Source organism: Salvia hispanica, chromosome 2, assembly GCF_029641045.1.
Source record: "Salvia hispanica isolate PSC_SH4W2 chromosome 2, Shi_PSC_v1, whole genome shotgun sequence".
Lineage (NCBI taxonomy): Eukaryota > Viridiplantae > Streptophyta > Magnoliopsida > Lamiales > Lamiaceae > Salvia > Salvia hispanica.
Window position 1 is genome coordinate 65,362,717 of NC_142693.1, and position 16,815 is coordinate 65,379,531.

Here is a 16,815-nt window from a genome sequence, read left to right on the forward strand (position 1 = left end):
ATGCTCGAGATGGAGGTGGGAGAACAAGTAGCATACTTTGAATGGTGCAATGATGCGATGTCTGAGCTGCTTTGGACGTCGTCGTTTGCAATTTCGTCATAATCCCCTTCTCCTACTACCTCCTCGGTCGAATGTGGGTTGAAAATATGCACGTTCATTGTATGAGCGAGCACTCGTAGAAGTTACTTATTGTCTTGTGCCTGAACTCCATGGTTACTAAACTTAAATACAATGGAGTTTCGCAGTATCAAAAACTATGACTATGAAAAGGTTAATCAAAACAACTTTTTTGTTTTCACGTAATATTACAACCGCGCGATAGATATATCCACGTTCTGACGTTCCTATGAAGGGTTGGTTAGATTCAAACGAACCCCACATTCTTGATTTTGGTATTGGTGAAATTTGAATATATGACCTTCGATAATGGAATTATGAAAATGTATCATTTTCTATTAGGTCGCCCAAGAATCAAGATGATTGTAACATTAAATTTTGTGGTGCATGTAATTTCTACCTCTCTCTTGCTGTACCATTTACTATAAAACTCGTGGCGAATCCAACATGTATATATACTTTGAGGACGGAGAGAGTATTCTTTTATAGTATAAGAAAATAATGTGTGTATCTTACACGAATTTTAATAAAAAAAATTAGACGGTAGATTTCATAAGTAAAACAAATCTTCACTCTATGGAGTATTTTTTCATGTTAGTTAATGGTGCTATGTCTGATGTTTTTGGTTAATAATCGTGTGTATTAATTTATGTGATAGATTGAGCATTATCATTCTCAGAGTGAATACTTTATTCTTCTTCAGTTGTATCATGAATCATATCCAATTTATTTGACAATAAACGACAAGAAACATCACATCGAGTGATTATATGTCAATCAATATAAAGTTTTAAATTCTTAAAGTATCCATTAATCGTACCACGTAAAGATTCATAAAAGTCATAAAAGTGTATGCTTCAAAACTAAAATAAATAAAAAAGTAGTCACAAAGTGAAGGGAAGAAAAAACGAAAGATCGTAAGAAAAATGATTAAGGTAGCATTAGTGGTATCAAAAAAGCACTAAAATTATTGGAGTAACATGCAACCTATTCCTGAAAATGACAATCATTCCCACCAAACCAAAACTATATTCACATTCAAATAAGTTGGCAAACTGTTTATAGTCTTATTATTAGGTCGAAGATATATTTAAGTGATCTAATGTATAGAATAATGACAAATTCAGGAAACGAAATTCGGGTAATTGTACACAATGAAAAGAGTTGTCGTCAATATCGAAAAACAGAAGCAGCGTGGTTAGACATCGCTGGCAATGAATGAAAGATAGAAAAACAAAAGTAGACTTCAGTTATTCATAATTTGATTAAAACTGTAGCACTGAAGGACTGACATAAGCTCTAAATGACGTATTTTATGTTCGCCGATCCTTACGAATCATCGAATCAGTAATAGGTTTGTGGATACTATATCACACATGGATAATATTATTGTACTCCTTGAACATGATAGTGTGGATTAATGAAGTTTTTTTTTTTATCTTTATAAATCAACTATTCAATGATAAATTGGTCGACCTAGATCGCACTTATGTGAGTGTGAATTATAACTAAAAACAATGCATTTAAACTTGTCAGCATATTATCTATGTTAATTATTCGTATATAAGTGCATACTGCACAAGCAACATAGTACATTTACAGCTTTCACATATGACATTGACAAGCATATTTAACATTCTATAACTATGCCAAATTATCAATTTAAAGTTAAAAGGTTGAAAATAAAAACTTTGCCATATTATTCATAGAATGAACAATTGATTGACAAAAGGTTGAAAAGAAAAACTTTGCCAAATTATTCATAGAATGAACAATTAATTGACAATATGAGGCTTCATATACACTCTCACTAACTTGATTTTTTTATTAAATTTATCTAATTTGCGACAGGTAACAGTGACAGTGTATCCATTAGTACTTTACAGTTTTTTATAATTTACTGTATAAAATTAAAAGATTGGTGTCAATAATTCCACGTAGCACATTTAAATGTAAAAATAATATGGCACCATTTATTAATATATAATTTGATAATAAGTATATTTATATGAGGAAAAAGCGCAAAACGCTCCGCGTGACACGCTACCTCGAAGATCACACCCTTAATTTGAATTTGATAATTCCATAAGAAGAAAAAAAGAAATAGAATTGGATAATACTATTTAAATGGAATAGAATTCCATAAATGCAATATCTTCATCTAATTCTACGCCACATGGCACATACTAATCCTTTTCTAGTATACTTTACACCGACCTATACGTAATTTTATATTCCTCTTTATCCAATAGATCCGAATTATAAAGATAATAAATAATTATAGAGTAAAGGCCAAATGTGGTCCCAACATAAGACCGTTTTATCAATTTGATCCTTAATATTATTTTTTTGATTATTTAGTCTCTCACAAATAAACTCGGACCCGAATCGGTCCTCACTTAACAGAACCGTAAAAAAATAGACGATGAAAGCAACTTGACTATATTAAATTACTAATGGTAATTAATTATACCTAATTATAATTCTTTTCCTATTAGCAAAATTGAAAAAAAGATAGTATCAGTTGCAAAATGAAATGAATAATTTGTAATTTAATAGGAATTAAGAATTATAATTAGGTATAATTAATTACCATTAGTAATTTAATATAGTCAAATTGCAATCACCGTCTATTTTTTGACGGTTCTGTTAAGTGAGGACCGATTCAGGTCTGAGTTTATTTGTGAGGGACCAAATAATCAAAATGATAATGTTAAGGACCAAATTGATAAAACGGTCATATGTTAGGGACCACATTTGGCATTTACTCATAATTATACTTGATTATTTTTGAAAATTCTTTCAATAAAAGTACTCCGCGCTTGTTTACAAAATTTAACACTCTCTCCATCCATTATTTTAGACTTTTAGTACATTTCGACACAAGATTTTAAAAATAAGAATGAATATATATGAATGGAAAAAATAGTGAAATACTACTGTGAATCTTATTTTTATGTACTATGTATGTTATAATAAAATGTAAACAGACTTTCTCATTAAAAATGGAACATTTTCTTTTTTGATTTTTTCCATTTAAAATGAAATATTTTCTAAAAAGGAAACAACACTATCTCTACTTTCTTCTCTTTCCACTAATTTACACAACAATACTGTATAAAATCTCGTGCCAGAAACCAAATATTTCATATTTATTAAGACTGAGGGCATACTAAATAGTACTCCCTCTGTCCTATAATAAGAAATTTACTATAAATGGTAACTAGGTCTCACATTTCACTAATCCACTCCACTCACATTTTATTATAAAATCAATTTAAAATAGTGAGTCAAATACTCCACTAACTTTTCCAACTCACTATTCTTTACATTTCTTAAAACTCGTGCCCACAATAAGAGTGACTCCTATTGTGGGACGAATGAAGTATAATAATTGAAATGAGAGATTTGATGTTGGATATTCAAAATGACAAAATGAGATATTCAATGTCGAACGAAATATACTCTTATCTGATAAGGCTCTATAGTCCAACAATTTACTAAAATGTTGCTCATTATCATACAATTATCCATCTAAAATTAAATAATAGTAAGATTTAATCTCATAAACAAAATATAATGCACCTACAATCATGAGATAAAATCTTTCGAACTTATTAACTCTGCTACTGTGAATTGTGATGCCAACTTATTATGCATGATAAGTTTTGTGTACTATGATGTACCCAATTAACAGATGCTTGAATCATAACACGGTTTTTTAGTTCGTCATGTTAGGTAATTTACAGGTTGATTACGGATATAAATTTAATTATCTATAGCATTTGTACATGTTGTTAGGTATAGTACAAAGTTTGGTGAATAATTAATCCAATTAAGTTTGAACATCGTACATAAACATAATCTTCAATGTTAAGATATGAATTTATAATTGACGTTTATGTAGCTTTTGGGCAATTCATAGCTTCATTTCGCAACTCAAATCCAATCACGATTCTTTTTTAGCTGTCATATAAATATTTACCTTAAATTTAATCACAACTCAATACTTTAACTTTATTGTTTATAATTATTCTCCAATTGTACATTAATTTTATTCGATTATATTTTCTTTTATTTTTAAAGTAAAAATAAATAATTAAAATTTTCAAATATTTAAAATGAATTTTTTGACTATATGTGGAGAATTTTTGAAATGAAGATGACTTTAGGCAATTGTAGTGGCCGATTGAATTTGGAAATAGAGGGGATGAAATATACTCCTTCCATTCCATAGTAATACAGTCATTTTGTCATTTTGGTATGTTTTATAGTAACATAATCATTTCCTTTTTTAGTAAAAATCAACACATTTTTCCACGCCTACTTTATTATCTTTTACTTTTTTCTCTCTTCATATCTCTATCTTTTTCATTTTCCACTTTATTCTTTCTTTACTTAACTCACCTAACACAATTTTTCTTAATCTCTATGCCGAAAAGTTTTGCCCCCATTACTATGGAATGGAGGGAGTATACTACTAGCTTTGTTTAGAGCGGATATAGCTATTTTTTTTATCTTCAGGGTGATGTCGGAGACAAACAGAGGCGGTTGACATTGAAAATTTTACTTCCAGATAAGAAAAATGCACGGAGTACATCTTAATAACTAGAGCATCAAACTAAGAGCATCTCTACAAAAAGAGGTATATAGAGAGATAAATAGACATAATTACCATATTTACTTCTCTTTATAAAAATTTATTCTTCAAGTGCAGAAATATTTAAAAATGTATTATATTTTCTTTAATTTTGAGAAGATATTTTATTTTTTCTTGACTGAAAAGATAAAAAGTTAGTTAGTTTCATATGCTTTTCAATTTACCTTTTTCTTTCAATTTATTACTACTACTACTTTTTAAGAAAATATTACTCCATTTTCTTTTTTTTAAACTTGTTCTCTTAAAGATGTGGAAAAATAAATTACTCCTAGTATACAAAATGAACACTAGGGGCAAAATTAGGAGCTCAAGAAGAAAAAAGATTGACACTTGGCACACTTTGCAGAATCATTGTAAGAAAAAACATTAGTAAAAAAAAAGACCATAATTCTTTAATCCAAGAAAAGAAAGAACTCTCCACACTACTGAGAAAACTCTCGTGTAATCACATTTACTCACATCAATCCAAACTCCCTCTGCTCATCCCAACCCAACCACTTTACCTTTATACCATTTCCCCCAAAAATCAATCTCGCTAGAGAGAAACACGAATCCCTACCTGCATTTCTTCCTCCATGGAAAAAACCAGCTTTTTCGGTGCAATTTTGGTGATGCTTTTCGCCGTCGACGCCTACGCTGCTGCGGCGGCGCACGTCTACTCCTCGCGGCTGATTCACCGGTTCTCCGAGGAGGTGCGGAGGGGCGGAGGTGGAGAGGGCGAGGCGGCGGCGTGGCCGGAGGGGAAGAGGGTGGAGCACATGAGGGTGCTGCTGGAGAGTGATTTGAAGCGGCAAAGATTGAAACTTGGGACTCAAAATCAGGTCTTTGTTGGCTCACAAGGCGGGGAGACCTTTAATTATGGCAATGACATGGGTTGGTATGTGCTTTTTTTTTTTCTCCTTTCTTTCACTTTTTGAAATTCTTGATTTTGTGTGTGTGTTTTTGAATGTTTGTTTTGGAAAATGTGGGGTTTTGTTGTTGTTGTTTCTATTTGTTGTGTTTAGAAGGATTTAGTGTTTTTTTGTTTGATTTATGGAGCTTGTTTAATTTGCTGAGGTAGTGATGCTGCATTTTGATGTTGTTGTGATGTGTGTTTGTGTGTGTTCTTTTTTGGTTGAAATGGGGATTTTTTTTTTCAGAATTTTTTTCATGATTTATGGATTAGATGTTCAAATGTAAAATTAAAGATTTTTTGATTTGATTCTTGGGAAGTAGAAGAATGTGTTGATAACTGAAACTGTAGGTGTTTTTGTTTGGTGGAAATGGGGATTTCATTTTTCTTTGTTTTTATGCTTTTTTTATGATTGTGGTTTGTAGCATTTCTGTTCTGTGTTATTTTGAGATTAAGTGTGAAAATGTAAAATTAAAGAATTTTTTAGTTTGATTTTTAGGAAGTAGAATAATGTGTTCATAGATCTTTTGTAGAGTGAGATTTACAAGATTCATAGAAATGATTTTGTTAGGTTAAATATCTAAGTGAAAGAGAAGAAAATAAAAAGAAAAAGTGAGAAATGATGGCACTTTTTAAAAATGATTTGAGATATAGTACTGTTATACCCTACACAATCCAAAGGTCTTTGTGCCCTTTGATTCTTCTTTGAATCCCTTTGGTAGAAATGCTCAAAACTAATGGAGATGATGCAATCACGTAACCTTTGGACACGAGAAATATCATAGGAGAACGACTGCTATGTGGCCATGTGTATCATACCCGCGAATTCTGCCAGATTTTCCATTTGTGTAAAGCAAAAAGTGAATCTTTGTTGTTTATCAGATATGTCGTTGGCTGTATGTATAGAATCGGAAAAGTTAAAGATTACGTCTGCCTTTGTTGTCTTATTTCATCATGTGGTAATGAATTAGGGAAACGTCGTGAAGCCACTGGCTTCTACAGCACGCTACAATACAAACTAGAACTCTTTGTTTCCTAATGTGTTCATGACGTAGCACTCTTTGTTTCCTAATGTTTTATTCGATTGTTTCCCGAAATCCGGAACTATCACCACGTGCATTACCTAAATGAGCTTTTGCTTTTCCCGGAATTTGACATATGATGGCGTAATTGCTCTTTATTTTTCCAGCTCGTGCTTTTCCACGTGTCGTATACGTCTCTAACTTTCGTAAAATTTGTCATTTTGGATCCAGGCTGCACTATACGTGGATTGATATCGGGACGCCAAATAACTCTTTCCTCATTGCTTTGGACACCGGAAGTGATATGCTTTGGGTTCCTTGCGATTGTGTCGAGTGTGCTCCGCTGTCATTAAGTTACTACAACATGCTGGTACGGTATCCGTTAATCCACATAATTTATTGAAAGAAACCTGAACTGATCTTCTTAAAGATTATATCTTTAGTTCTTGATTTTTTCCAAATGTTGCTAATGTGCGAGAGCAAGGCCCAAGTTTTAGATTTCGGGCTATGAACTACAACTGGTAACCGATAGCATGTTTAGCAGTTAATGCTCGAGTAATTGATTCGCAGGTGCTCCCTTGTGTTTTGGGGCATCTATTATGCAGGATAAGGAGCTAGGCGAGTACAGCCCGTCGCGTTCGAACACCAGCAAGCACGTACCTTGCAGCCATGCACTCTGTGAAATGGGGCCTAACTGTGATTCCCCAAACGGCCGTTGCCCATATACAGTCCGGTACTTGTCCGACGACACATCAAGCTCTGGATACCTTTTCGAGGATCAGTTGCATCTTGCCTCGGTTGGAGGGAGTAAACAGCAAAGCTCTGTCCATGCTCCCGTAGTTGTAGGGTACGCATCGAGCCTAATTGACACTGTTATCGATAAAGATTCGATTTTTAATGATCTTTTCTCGGTTGCAGATGTGGCAGCAAACAAACTGGTGCATATTTGAATGGAATTGCTCCCGACGGTCTAATGGGATTAGGACCAGGAGATCTTTCAGTTCCAAGTTTGCTTGCAAAGTTGGGCCTCATTCCTCATTCGTTCTCGTTTTGCTACGATAAGAGCTACTCTGGTAGACTCTACCTAGGTGACCAAGGGCCAGCATCTCAAAGATCGACTTCTTTTGTTCATCTAAAAGGATTTAGGTATGTTATTGATTTTGGAACGAAAAAATCGTACGCTGTCTTCTCTAATGATTTTGGATGTATCTTGTAGCTCGGCTTACCTTGTTGATGTTGAAAATTATTGTATCGGGAGTTCCTGTCTAATGCAAACGGGCTACCAAGCGCAAGTTGATACGGGCTCATCATTCACATATCTTCCCAGCAAAATCTATGAACAAATCGTTTCTGAGGTTCTCACCCCCTCAACTGTTTATGTATTTTGTTCGACTTCTTGTTTTCGATTCTCTTGGTTTTCTAAAGAGTTTCTTAATGCTCAGTTTCATCGACAAGTTAATGCAACGAGGATCACTGTACAAATTTTTGATAGCTGTTATAAGGCTAGGTAAAGCTACTAATTCGAAAAATCTTTCCTAATTTTTGCATCTATGGCTTCATTAACTTTTGCTCTTTCTTTAGTTCGCTCGACATGTCAAATATTCCCCGCACGAAACTTGTTTTCGCCACTAACCAGAGCTTTGAAGTCGACAATCCCCTGTTCCACATTGTGGATGATCAGGTGCGTACTTATATCTCCTATCACATTCATGTTAAACAACGAAATGTAAACTTCTCGGATTCTTCCATCTACTAATCAAATCATTCGAAGAGTTTGTTATGATTTTGTGCTTCTTGGCTATCACAATTTGTTTCAAAGTTTCAATTTTTTCTACCATGTTTCATAACTGTTTAATTGCATTAAGTTATCTCATCATTCCCTCCGACATTTCTTCACCAAGCTTTCTCTTTTATTTATTTACTTTACGTTCAAATCGTGCCACATAAGTGCAATCATATGATAATTGGTTATTGATTACATCTAATTTTGTGGTCGGAGTAACGACGGGATTTCCCTTTATGGTTTGGTGATTTATTTTTATATACGAATTCAACGTTCCAATTATATATTCGAATCTCCAATATGTCTCTTCAATATCGGAATCGATCCTATATTATAGTATGTGCTACTTCTCAAGTGATGAATTCATGTTTTTTTCTTTACTTTTTATGGCTAATGATGATTGTATCAAACTATCAATCTAATATTTCAATGGGAAATGTTTATTCAGGGAGAATTCTATTGTTTAGGCATACAACGGATTGATGAAGATTTCGGTATCATTGGACGTGAGTGCTCTATTTCTTTCTCGCCCGTCTCATTTTAATTGCTCGACTATATAACAACCTACACTGTCCCGATGGTTATAATAAATGAAACTCCGTTCACTCCTGAAATTTGACCAAACTTCGTGATTTAATGTTCCTTTCTAACCTTACGGGACTGATCAGAATTTGACTAAACTTTTGTTCATTTTGTGCTTTATTTTCCCTGAAGAAAATTTTCTGATGGGCTACCGCCTCGTTTTTGATTGGGAGAAGACGAAGTTGGGCTGGTCCGTCTCCGATTGTAAGTATTTTTGACTTTTCCTTAAAGTTTCTGAGCTAAATGAAAGAGATTGGCTTATAGATTTGCATTATTCTGAGGCGATTATCCGACGTTCTCGCGAACTTGTGGTGTTTTTACTAGGTCGCGATGTCGGAGAAAGTGGTGACGGACTTCATCTACCACCTTCTTCAAGCGACGAGTCGCCAAATCCCCTACCAACGAACGAGCAGCAGCAGAGCCCGCGTGGACGTGCTGTCCCACCTGCTCTTGCCGGTAGGGCTCCTGCGAAACCCTCCTCGGCTTCTCCCCTGCCTGCTGCCTACCGGTACGAGTTCTGTTCGACGACGAGTTTGTTGCTGTTTCTGTGGATTGCATATGCGACTTATATAATTTAAAATATTTGCAGCTGGTTTATCTATATGTATATCTGGCCTTTTATCTATGCAATCTTAGTCACAAATTTTGAAAAAAGGTTATTCCATTCCATCTGCACCATTACTTGCCTTATCAACTTGCTTTGCACTAGCATCGAGATCGACCTCGTTGGTCGGTGGACGTGGCCGAGGCTTGTCGTTTTGTCAATCATCAATGCGTGCATTCAAAATCAGCTCAGCTAGAAGGGCCTAATTTTCCATTAGAGTTGGCCGGAAACGCCATGCCCTCGATTTGCATTTTTATTTTTATTTTTTAAGAAGACATCAACGACATCGTTGTGATATTTTCCCTAAACTTAACATCGCGAAATTGTCCTTGTTGGTAAGTGGACGTGGCCGAGGCTCGACCTTTTGTCAATCCTCAATGCATGAGCTTGAAATAAGTGCCGCCAGGAGGGCCTAATTTTCCATTAGAGTCGGCCGTAAACACCATGCCTTTGACATCGTTTTGAGATTTTCCTTAGAACTGACATTGTGAAATTACAAATTTACCCCTTAGGAAAGCAAAAAAAATCTTCTCCCTAATTAGCTTACTTCTTCTCCGAAATTAGCTTACTTGTTCTCCGAAATTATGTTCTAGATTCGTCACTGCTCGAAAATTGGGGATCGGGTGGGTCATTGATAAGATGCAAAGTCTTGAAACTTATACTATTGTGGCTAGAAATGTTTCTTTTTTTAAGTACAAAAGGTGTGGAATTTGATTCCTATACCCTAATGTTCTAAAGTGGGGTAGTGTTAATGCATGAATATTATGACCCATAATTGTGTATCATTTCCTCAAATGGGAAACTAAGTGGATGTTTGTTTCAATTTCAAACTTAAAATTGTTACTATTACCACTTTATTCAATCACACGTCATATCTTTCTAATCATATGTATCATCATTATATCTTATCAACCCCTTGAATACTCATCTCTTCAACAACATTACAATCAACTCTTGTAAACTGATGTAAACTGATGGTGAATTATTTAAACGTGACATTTTCTACAAAGCAAAATACAACACAAATTGATACTTGTAGTATTTTACTTTTGGGGCATATTTCCTTTTTTTCACTTTATATATCCACACCGCCCTATACAAAGATGGTCCTCATCTTGTAACCGTTCGATCATCACGGGTCGCCACATGGCGCGACGATCAAGCACCCCCATGGCAGAGAAAAAGAGTTGTGACACGAATCTACGATCAAGAACATTCTATTTCTTTTTATGATGGTGAAGTAAAACCATCTAATATTCCTTCGTGGCTAAGGGAGTCAAGCCCCATTAGATTCTTTACTAAGGAGTATTTTATTTTGAATTTTTTTGTCGAATTTGTAATACTATTTTATTATGCATATATATACGTGTATGAGATGAAAACCTTTTTAGTTTATATTTTGTTGTTTTCTATATATCTTATAAATTATTTGTTCTACTATATCCACGAATACTACCAAAATTATACGAGTCTCACTTGCAAGTTGCAACCTGACTTCGATGACTTCGATTCAAAAGGTGATTATGGAGTATTGAAACACATTAACGGTTGATCACAACCTCTGAAACACAAACTTATGGCATGAAGGGATAATATCAACCATTTCGGAATATAACTCACTTTTTTATTCAAAATTGGTGGAGTATTTTTCGAAAAACAAAGAAATTTAGGGATATAAGTTTTTAATATTACTCTAATAGCACATTATAAATGTTGATAGGTCGCATTTAATGTGTTGTCCACATTTTATATCTGGGTGAATGATGCACAATACTTCCTCCGTCCCTTAAAAGTATGAACATTTAGTTCGGCACGAGTTTTAATGGATAATTGGTACAGTAAGAGAGATATATAAAGAAAATAATTAAAGTATAATTATTTTGAAATGATTCATACTTTAATTAATGTATAACTGTTTTAAAATGGTTCATACTTTTCTGGGACAAGGGAAAAACTTCTCATGCTGAGTTCTAGTGAGATCACTATTCTTTAGTGGATAAGGATTATATTCTGAATTGTTTATGTACTACCAGCTCACCATCTTTTTAGCTTGAACGTTTTGTATCATCTAAATGCAAATTGCTTAAGCGTCTGAAAATGTAAATACAACATGAAAATCTTCATGGCCACTTGATTCATACACTAAAGGAAAATTTAACATATACAGTTAGCAAAAACTTGCAAAGCATTAAACCCATCCCATGCAGAACGATATCACTATAATAAAGATCAAACCATAAATATTCACAATAAATAAAATATGAGATAAAAACACAATAATAAAAGGAAGAATCTGGTGACTTAGTCACTTAGAACGTAGGCCAAATCTCCAACTTTAGTTTATACATTTTTTAATTAAAAAAAAGGCACACTTACATGGCTCCTCAAATCCTATATAAAGGCATGCAAGATAACTTCACTTTCATCAACAGAAAAATCTGCAATATTTCATCCAAAACAATTTTTACACCCAATCTCGAAAATCCCTCTGAACAATTTTGAGGTTGTAAGAGACAGAGAAGAAAAATGGGAGTTGAAGGAACATTTGATTACATAGCTGATTTGATAAGCAGCACAAAGAGGAAGAAGAGAAAGCAGCTCAACACCGTTGATCTCAAAGTCCGAATGGATTGCGAAGGCTGTGGAGAGAGAATCAAGAATGTCCTCTCCGGCATGAAAGGTAGTGTTTATATATTTATCAGTTTAAGAAAAAAAATCACAGTTTATTTTAAGAAATTTATGTCATGTTTTCGACTGTATACGATGTTACTATCATTCGTGACATTTGAGTTCTAGAAATTGTTTTTTGGCTGCATGGGGCGCAACGTCTCGTATTCCTTCTTTTTTAAAAAAAAAAATTATTTTAAGGCTCCTTTTTTTTCCTGACCGTTGTGGATGCTCTTAGTCGATGTTAGATATCACATAGGAGTAATAGATAAAAAATAAAAAATTGTTGCAGGAGCAAAATCAGTAACGGTGGACTGGAAACAACAAAAGGCGACGGTGTACGGATTTGTGGATGCGAAAAAGGTGTTGAAGAAGGCAAAGTCGACGGGGAAGAAGTGTGAGCCGTGGCCATATGTTCCGTACGGACTCATTGCTCATCCTTATGCTAGTGGCGTCTACGATAAGAAGGCCCCGGCCAATCACGTGCGTGGAACCGATGAGCCCGGGGTCGGCACCCTCAACCCGGTCGAGGAGAAGTATGCTCTCATGTTTAGTGATGATAACCCCAACGCTTGCACAATCATGTAGATATTTGACCTAAATTGACATGGAAATGTTTGGTTGGAAATTTGAATATTGATATATATATGAATATATGTGGGGTCGGTCCTAAAATTTTAGGACCAGTTGGATTATAATAATATCATGTTAATAAATAGTTGGATATTGATATATTGTACTTCAAAGTCCCAAAATTAATTCTAACCTAATATTTATTGTAATAAAAAAATGGAATTTTGGAATTTCTTTTTTGTAAGGTTCAGTTGTAGATACAATTCTTTTGGATATACGAATATTTTGAATTTATATGCTCTTAAATTAGGATTTCGAGATCAGCTTGGATTATCCAAAAATCCAATCCAAAATCCGAATGATCACCCCGAATTATGTTACCTTATGTAAATATCGAAGAAGAAGCTACTATTAATCTTCAACTTTTGTTCATAAACATGTCACATTAAGCCATAAAATAAAAAGAGTAATAAACTTCACATATACTAATAAAAACTCAAATTCGACGCATATAATATAATCTGAGATACAACTTTGTTTCAGTATAGTATAAGATTTTTCTCCAACACAAAATCCCATCGATCGTTTCAATTTTGCAACCATGCAAATACTGAAATACACCATCATACAAGATCAATGATCTTCCTACAAAAAATGGAAAAAAGAGCAAAAAATTAGCAAAATTGACCGTCTCCAAAGTTAAGTAAGAGATGTGTAAAGTGTAGTGTAAAGTGTAGACGAATAAAACCAACCTTAGTAATTTGTGTCATCGAAAACCCATGGTTCCCGCTCAAAGAGTTCACGGCCGTTCATCTGAACCACTCCCGCTGCTATATCCTCCTCACGCTTCCTTGCAGCTGCCGCTTTTATGGCATCAGCATCTGCATCCTGTACAAGAAGATATCAAGCCTTAAGATATCTAAATCAAAAGAAAAATTTACACATTGCTTTTTGGTATGTTTATCCAATCACAATTGCATAACTCCTCAGATAGAGAGAGATTTCTACAAATGAGATTTCTGCAATTGTGACTGACTAGACATACCACGTGACATATGGAGTCTCGGCCATCAAAGTTTTATTCCTAAATCAAATGAGAAGAATGATTCACATCTCCCATAGCCCCCTCGTTGGCATACTTGTCGATCATGCCAGGCTTGATAAAATAGCACTCTACGCGGGAGAGACGCTTTTACCATAAACAAACTACATATACTTCCATTGACCTAAAACCAGAAGTTAGAATCTAAACTAAACAACAGCTGATACAACCCAATAGTTTTCATAATTCGTTCTTCAAGATCAGAGAGGAAGTGAAATTAATCAATAGTTCCATTCATGTTCGGGGGAAATTCAGACAACATAAACAATTATAATGACCAGAAAACCAACTCACTACATTTTGTCAGAATAAGTTCTTTTTCACCATCTGAAGCCTACATTAGTTAGCAGAACGGATAAAATTGAAGCAGATGGCTATTGAAACAGACAACAAAAGTTTATCATAAAATGAATCTTAAGAACACCTTAATTGTTCCACTTCAGAAATCTATTTTTCGACACATACAAGATCCTTTCTGCACTACAGCACGACACTGAGTCTAACAACTAAATGATTTTGTGATAGAGATCATTGTTACTCCAGCAAGCAGAGTATCATTAGTGCATTGAGAGAAGTATCTCATGTTCTTCAATTACTGTTCTCTCCATCTCATACGATTAAGAGGCCAAATGGAGTGGACTGAAGTCTTGAGTGGGCTTCAAAAAGAAGAAGAAAGCTTCATAAAAAGTAGGGAGTTTGAAACCGATGACAATAGAGTTGTGATCACTCTACAATGGGCGGGGTGTGTCAGTGTGTGCATGCAACGTGTTCGTTGGGCCGAACCAGGCATGGCCTTGGAAATATGGTTTTGAACGAATGCAGGCTTGAAGATAGGTGTTCGAAATTCACGAACAAACATTTCATACATATACTTTACCCATTCCTATTGAATTAATTCTAAGAATGCAGCCAATACCCTTTTCGGTTGCTGACCGCTGCACGACCTCCATATGTTTGATCAAATGCAGAACTATCTAGGTGTTCAATGTATTGCTACTAGGATTATTTCGATCCTTTTACTAAGCTATTCTCTAGAACTCCATAGTGTTCGCTGTCCCGAATCCAGCACCCGAAACCCATTTCAGTTGCCTAATGCTGATCGACCTCCATATGTTCGATCAAATGCCGAACTCTCAAGTTGTTCGATGTGTTGCTACAAGGACTATTCGATCCTTTTACTTAGCTATTCTCGAAAATTCTACGGTTTCTGAGCTTCGAACAAACTATGATTCTATGACCAACACCTCATCTCAAGCAAGCAACATCAAAATTTGCTCAACCAACAGAGTAAATTCAATCAAAGGGATAATTTCAAAGCAATGAGATCACATCCCAATTCAAAACCCAAACTATCCTATTTCCATTCAATCAAAAACAATCTCACTAATTAAAACTAAAATTAAAAAAAGCTACAGTATACCCCAAAAGGAGCCTTCAATCACAAAATCCGCAGCACTAAACCTAGAAATTCCTAATTTCTTTTTCAAATTTCACCAATTGACATTATATACATACAAAACAGCTGAGATAAAACGAAATTCTACCAAAAACCGATGAAAGTGAAAGGGAAACCATAAACAGAAGAAATTTAGGGATCGGACCTTTCGGCGTTTCCAGGCAGCGAATTGAGCTTCTGTGATAGGATTGGGACTCGGATTTGTCGCAGGTGTTGGTGCTTGCTGATTATTCTCGGCCTCCGCCCCCATTTTTTTCTCCGATTCGTGTTTCCGATTGAAAGAGGCGGCGGTTGTATTTAAGAGAAACAATTTCCAACATTCAACTGACGTAATAATAATTGTGAATATTTTATTTATTTTTTTGTAAATATTTCAGCATGGATTAATTTTTCTATTAAATTCCAACAACCAAGTAACAAAGTTAAAAAAAAAGAAAGATATTGGCTAAATGGGTCCTATTCTAATGCTTTTAGCACCCTAATCTAAAATTAAGACTAAATCTCCATGGATTTTAAAATGAGTGGATGAGATTAAAGTTCACAAATCTCAATAAATAGTAGACAAAATATCAACAAAAGGGTAATATCGTCATTATGTTATCATATGATAATTTTCGTGGGTGTTTTTTTATATCAACATTGTGTATTACAAATATCAACAATATGACATTAGAATATCAATACAAGGACAAGAAAATATCAACACATTTTTATTGAGATTGAACATGTATAATATTGAGATTTCGCCTACAATATATTGAGATTTTTTGTTGCATTTGTTGATAAAAGCTGCTTATCAACATGTACGAAAATTGAAATATAATTTATCAAATTTCATCACCCGAATATCGTCGGAACATATGCAATTGAGATCTCGTTGGAATCCTTATTAAATTATCTTTAATTTGATATATTTTTTGCGAAAAAATAATTTAAATTAAGAGAGTTACGTAAATTTAAAGATTTGAGATAATTTTAAGGAGAGAGAAAGTAGTTAGTTATAATTACTACATATAGAATTTGACATTAATACCCTTTTAATTTAATTAATAATTATTTAAATTTAAAATATATTACACTTGGCATTATATTAACCACAAGATCTTCTAATCTAATGGTTGAAAATTGGTCTCAATTTGTGATTGATAATTAATTAGCAATTGATTACATCCCTTGGCTAAATATTATAGTAAAACTTTACTAGTTCAAGTTTTTAGATATGCCATGAATTGGGTTCAATTCTAATGATTAGTGGGTGTTCATATTCATTAGATGCAAAAGGAAAAGCCCGAGGTTAAAATTAGGGCCCGCAATGTTACCTTCACATATATGCCCATTTCATTTAGGAATTTTTTTG

At 34.2% G+C, this 16,815-nt stretch overlaps 3 protein-coding genes across 3 annotated transcripts; 2 read left to right on the forward strand and 1 right to left on the reverse strand.

The window, feature by feature from the left end:
• The first annotated feature begins 5,171 nt into the window (after positions 1–5,171).
• LOC125211422 (aspartic proteinase-like protein 1) lies at positions 5,172–9,681 on the forward strand. Its single transcript, XM_048111202.2, has 10 exons — positions 5,172–5,654; positions 6,923–7,061; positions 7,297–7,538; positions 7,610–7,837; positions 7,908–8,046; positions 8,134–8,198; positions 8,273–8,372; positions 8,923–8,980; positions 9,189–9,260; positions 9,381–9,681. Exons 1-10 carry the CDS (start codon positions 5,353–5,355, stop codon positions 9,632–9,634), a joined length of 1,599 nt encoding a protein of 532 aa, XP_047967159.2. The 5' UTR covers positions 5,172–5,352; the 3' UTR covers positions 9,635–9,681.
• Positions 9,682–12,077: 2,396 nt separating this feature from the next.
• LOC125200505 (heavy metal-associated isoprenylated plant protein 24-like) lies at positions 12,078–13,043 on the forward strand. Its single transcript, XM_089065921.1, has 2 exons — positions 12,078–12,340; positions 12,620–13,043. Exons 1-2 carry the CDS (start codon positions 12,187–12,189, stop codon positions 12,913–12,915), a joined length of 450 nt encoding a protein of 149 aa, XP_088922047.1. The 5' UTR covers positions 12,078–12,186; the 3' UTR covers positions 12,916–13,043.
• Positions 13,044–13,358: 315 nt separating this feature from the next.
• Positions 13,359–15,781, reverse strand: LOC125211429 (zinc finger CCCH domain protein). Its single transcript, XM_048111215.2, has 3 exons — positions 15,604–15,781; positions 13,653–13,788; positions 13,359–13,545 (listed from the first exon to the last, which is right to left on the reverse strand). The coding sequence occupies exons 1-2, from the start codon at positions 15,706–15,708 to the stop codon at positions 13,654–13,656; spliced, it is 240 nt and encodes a 79-aa protein (XP_047967172.1). The 5' UTR covers positions 15,709–15,781; the 3' UTR covers positions 13,359–13,545; position 13,653.
• Positions 15,782–16,815: the final 1,034 nt, after the last annotated feature.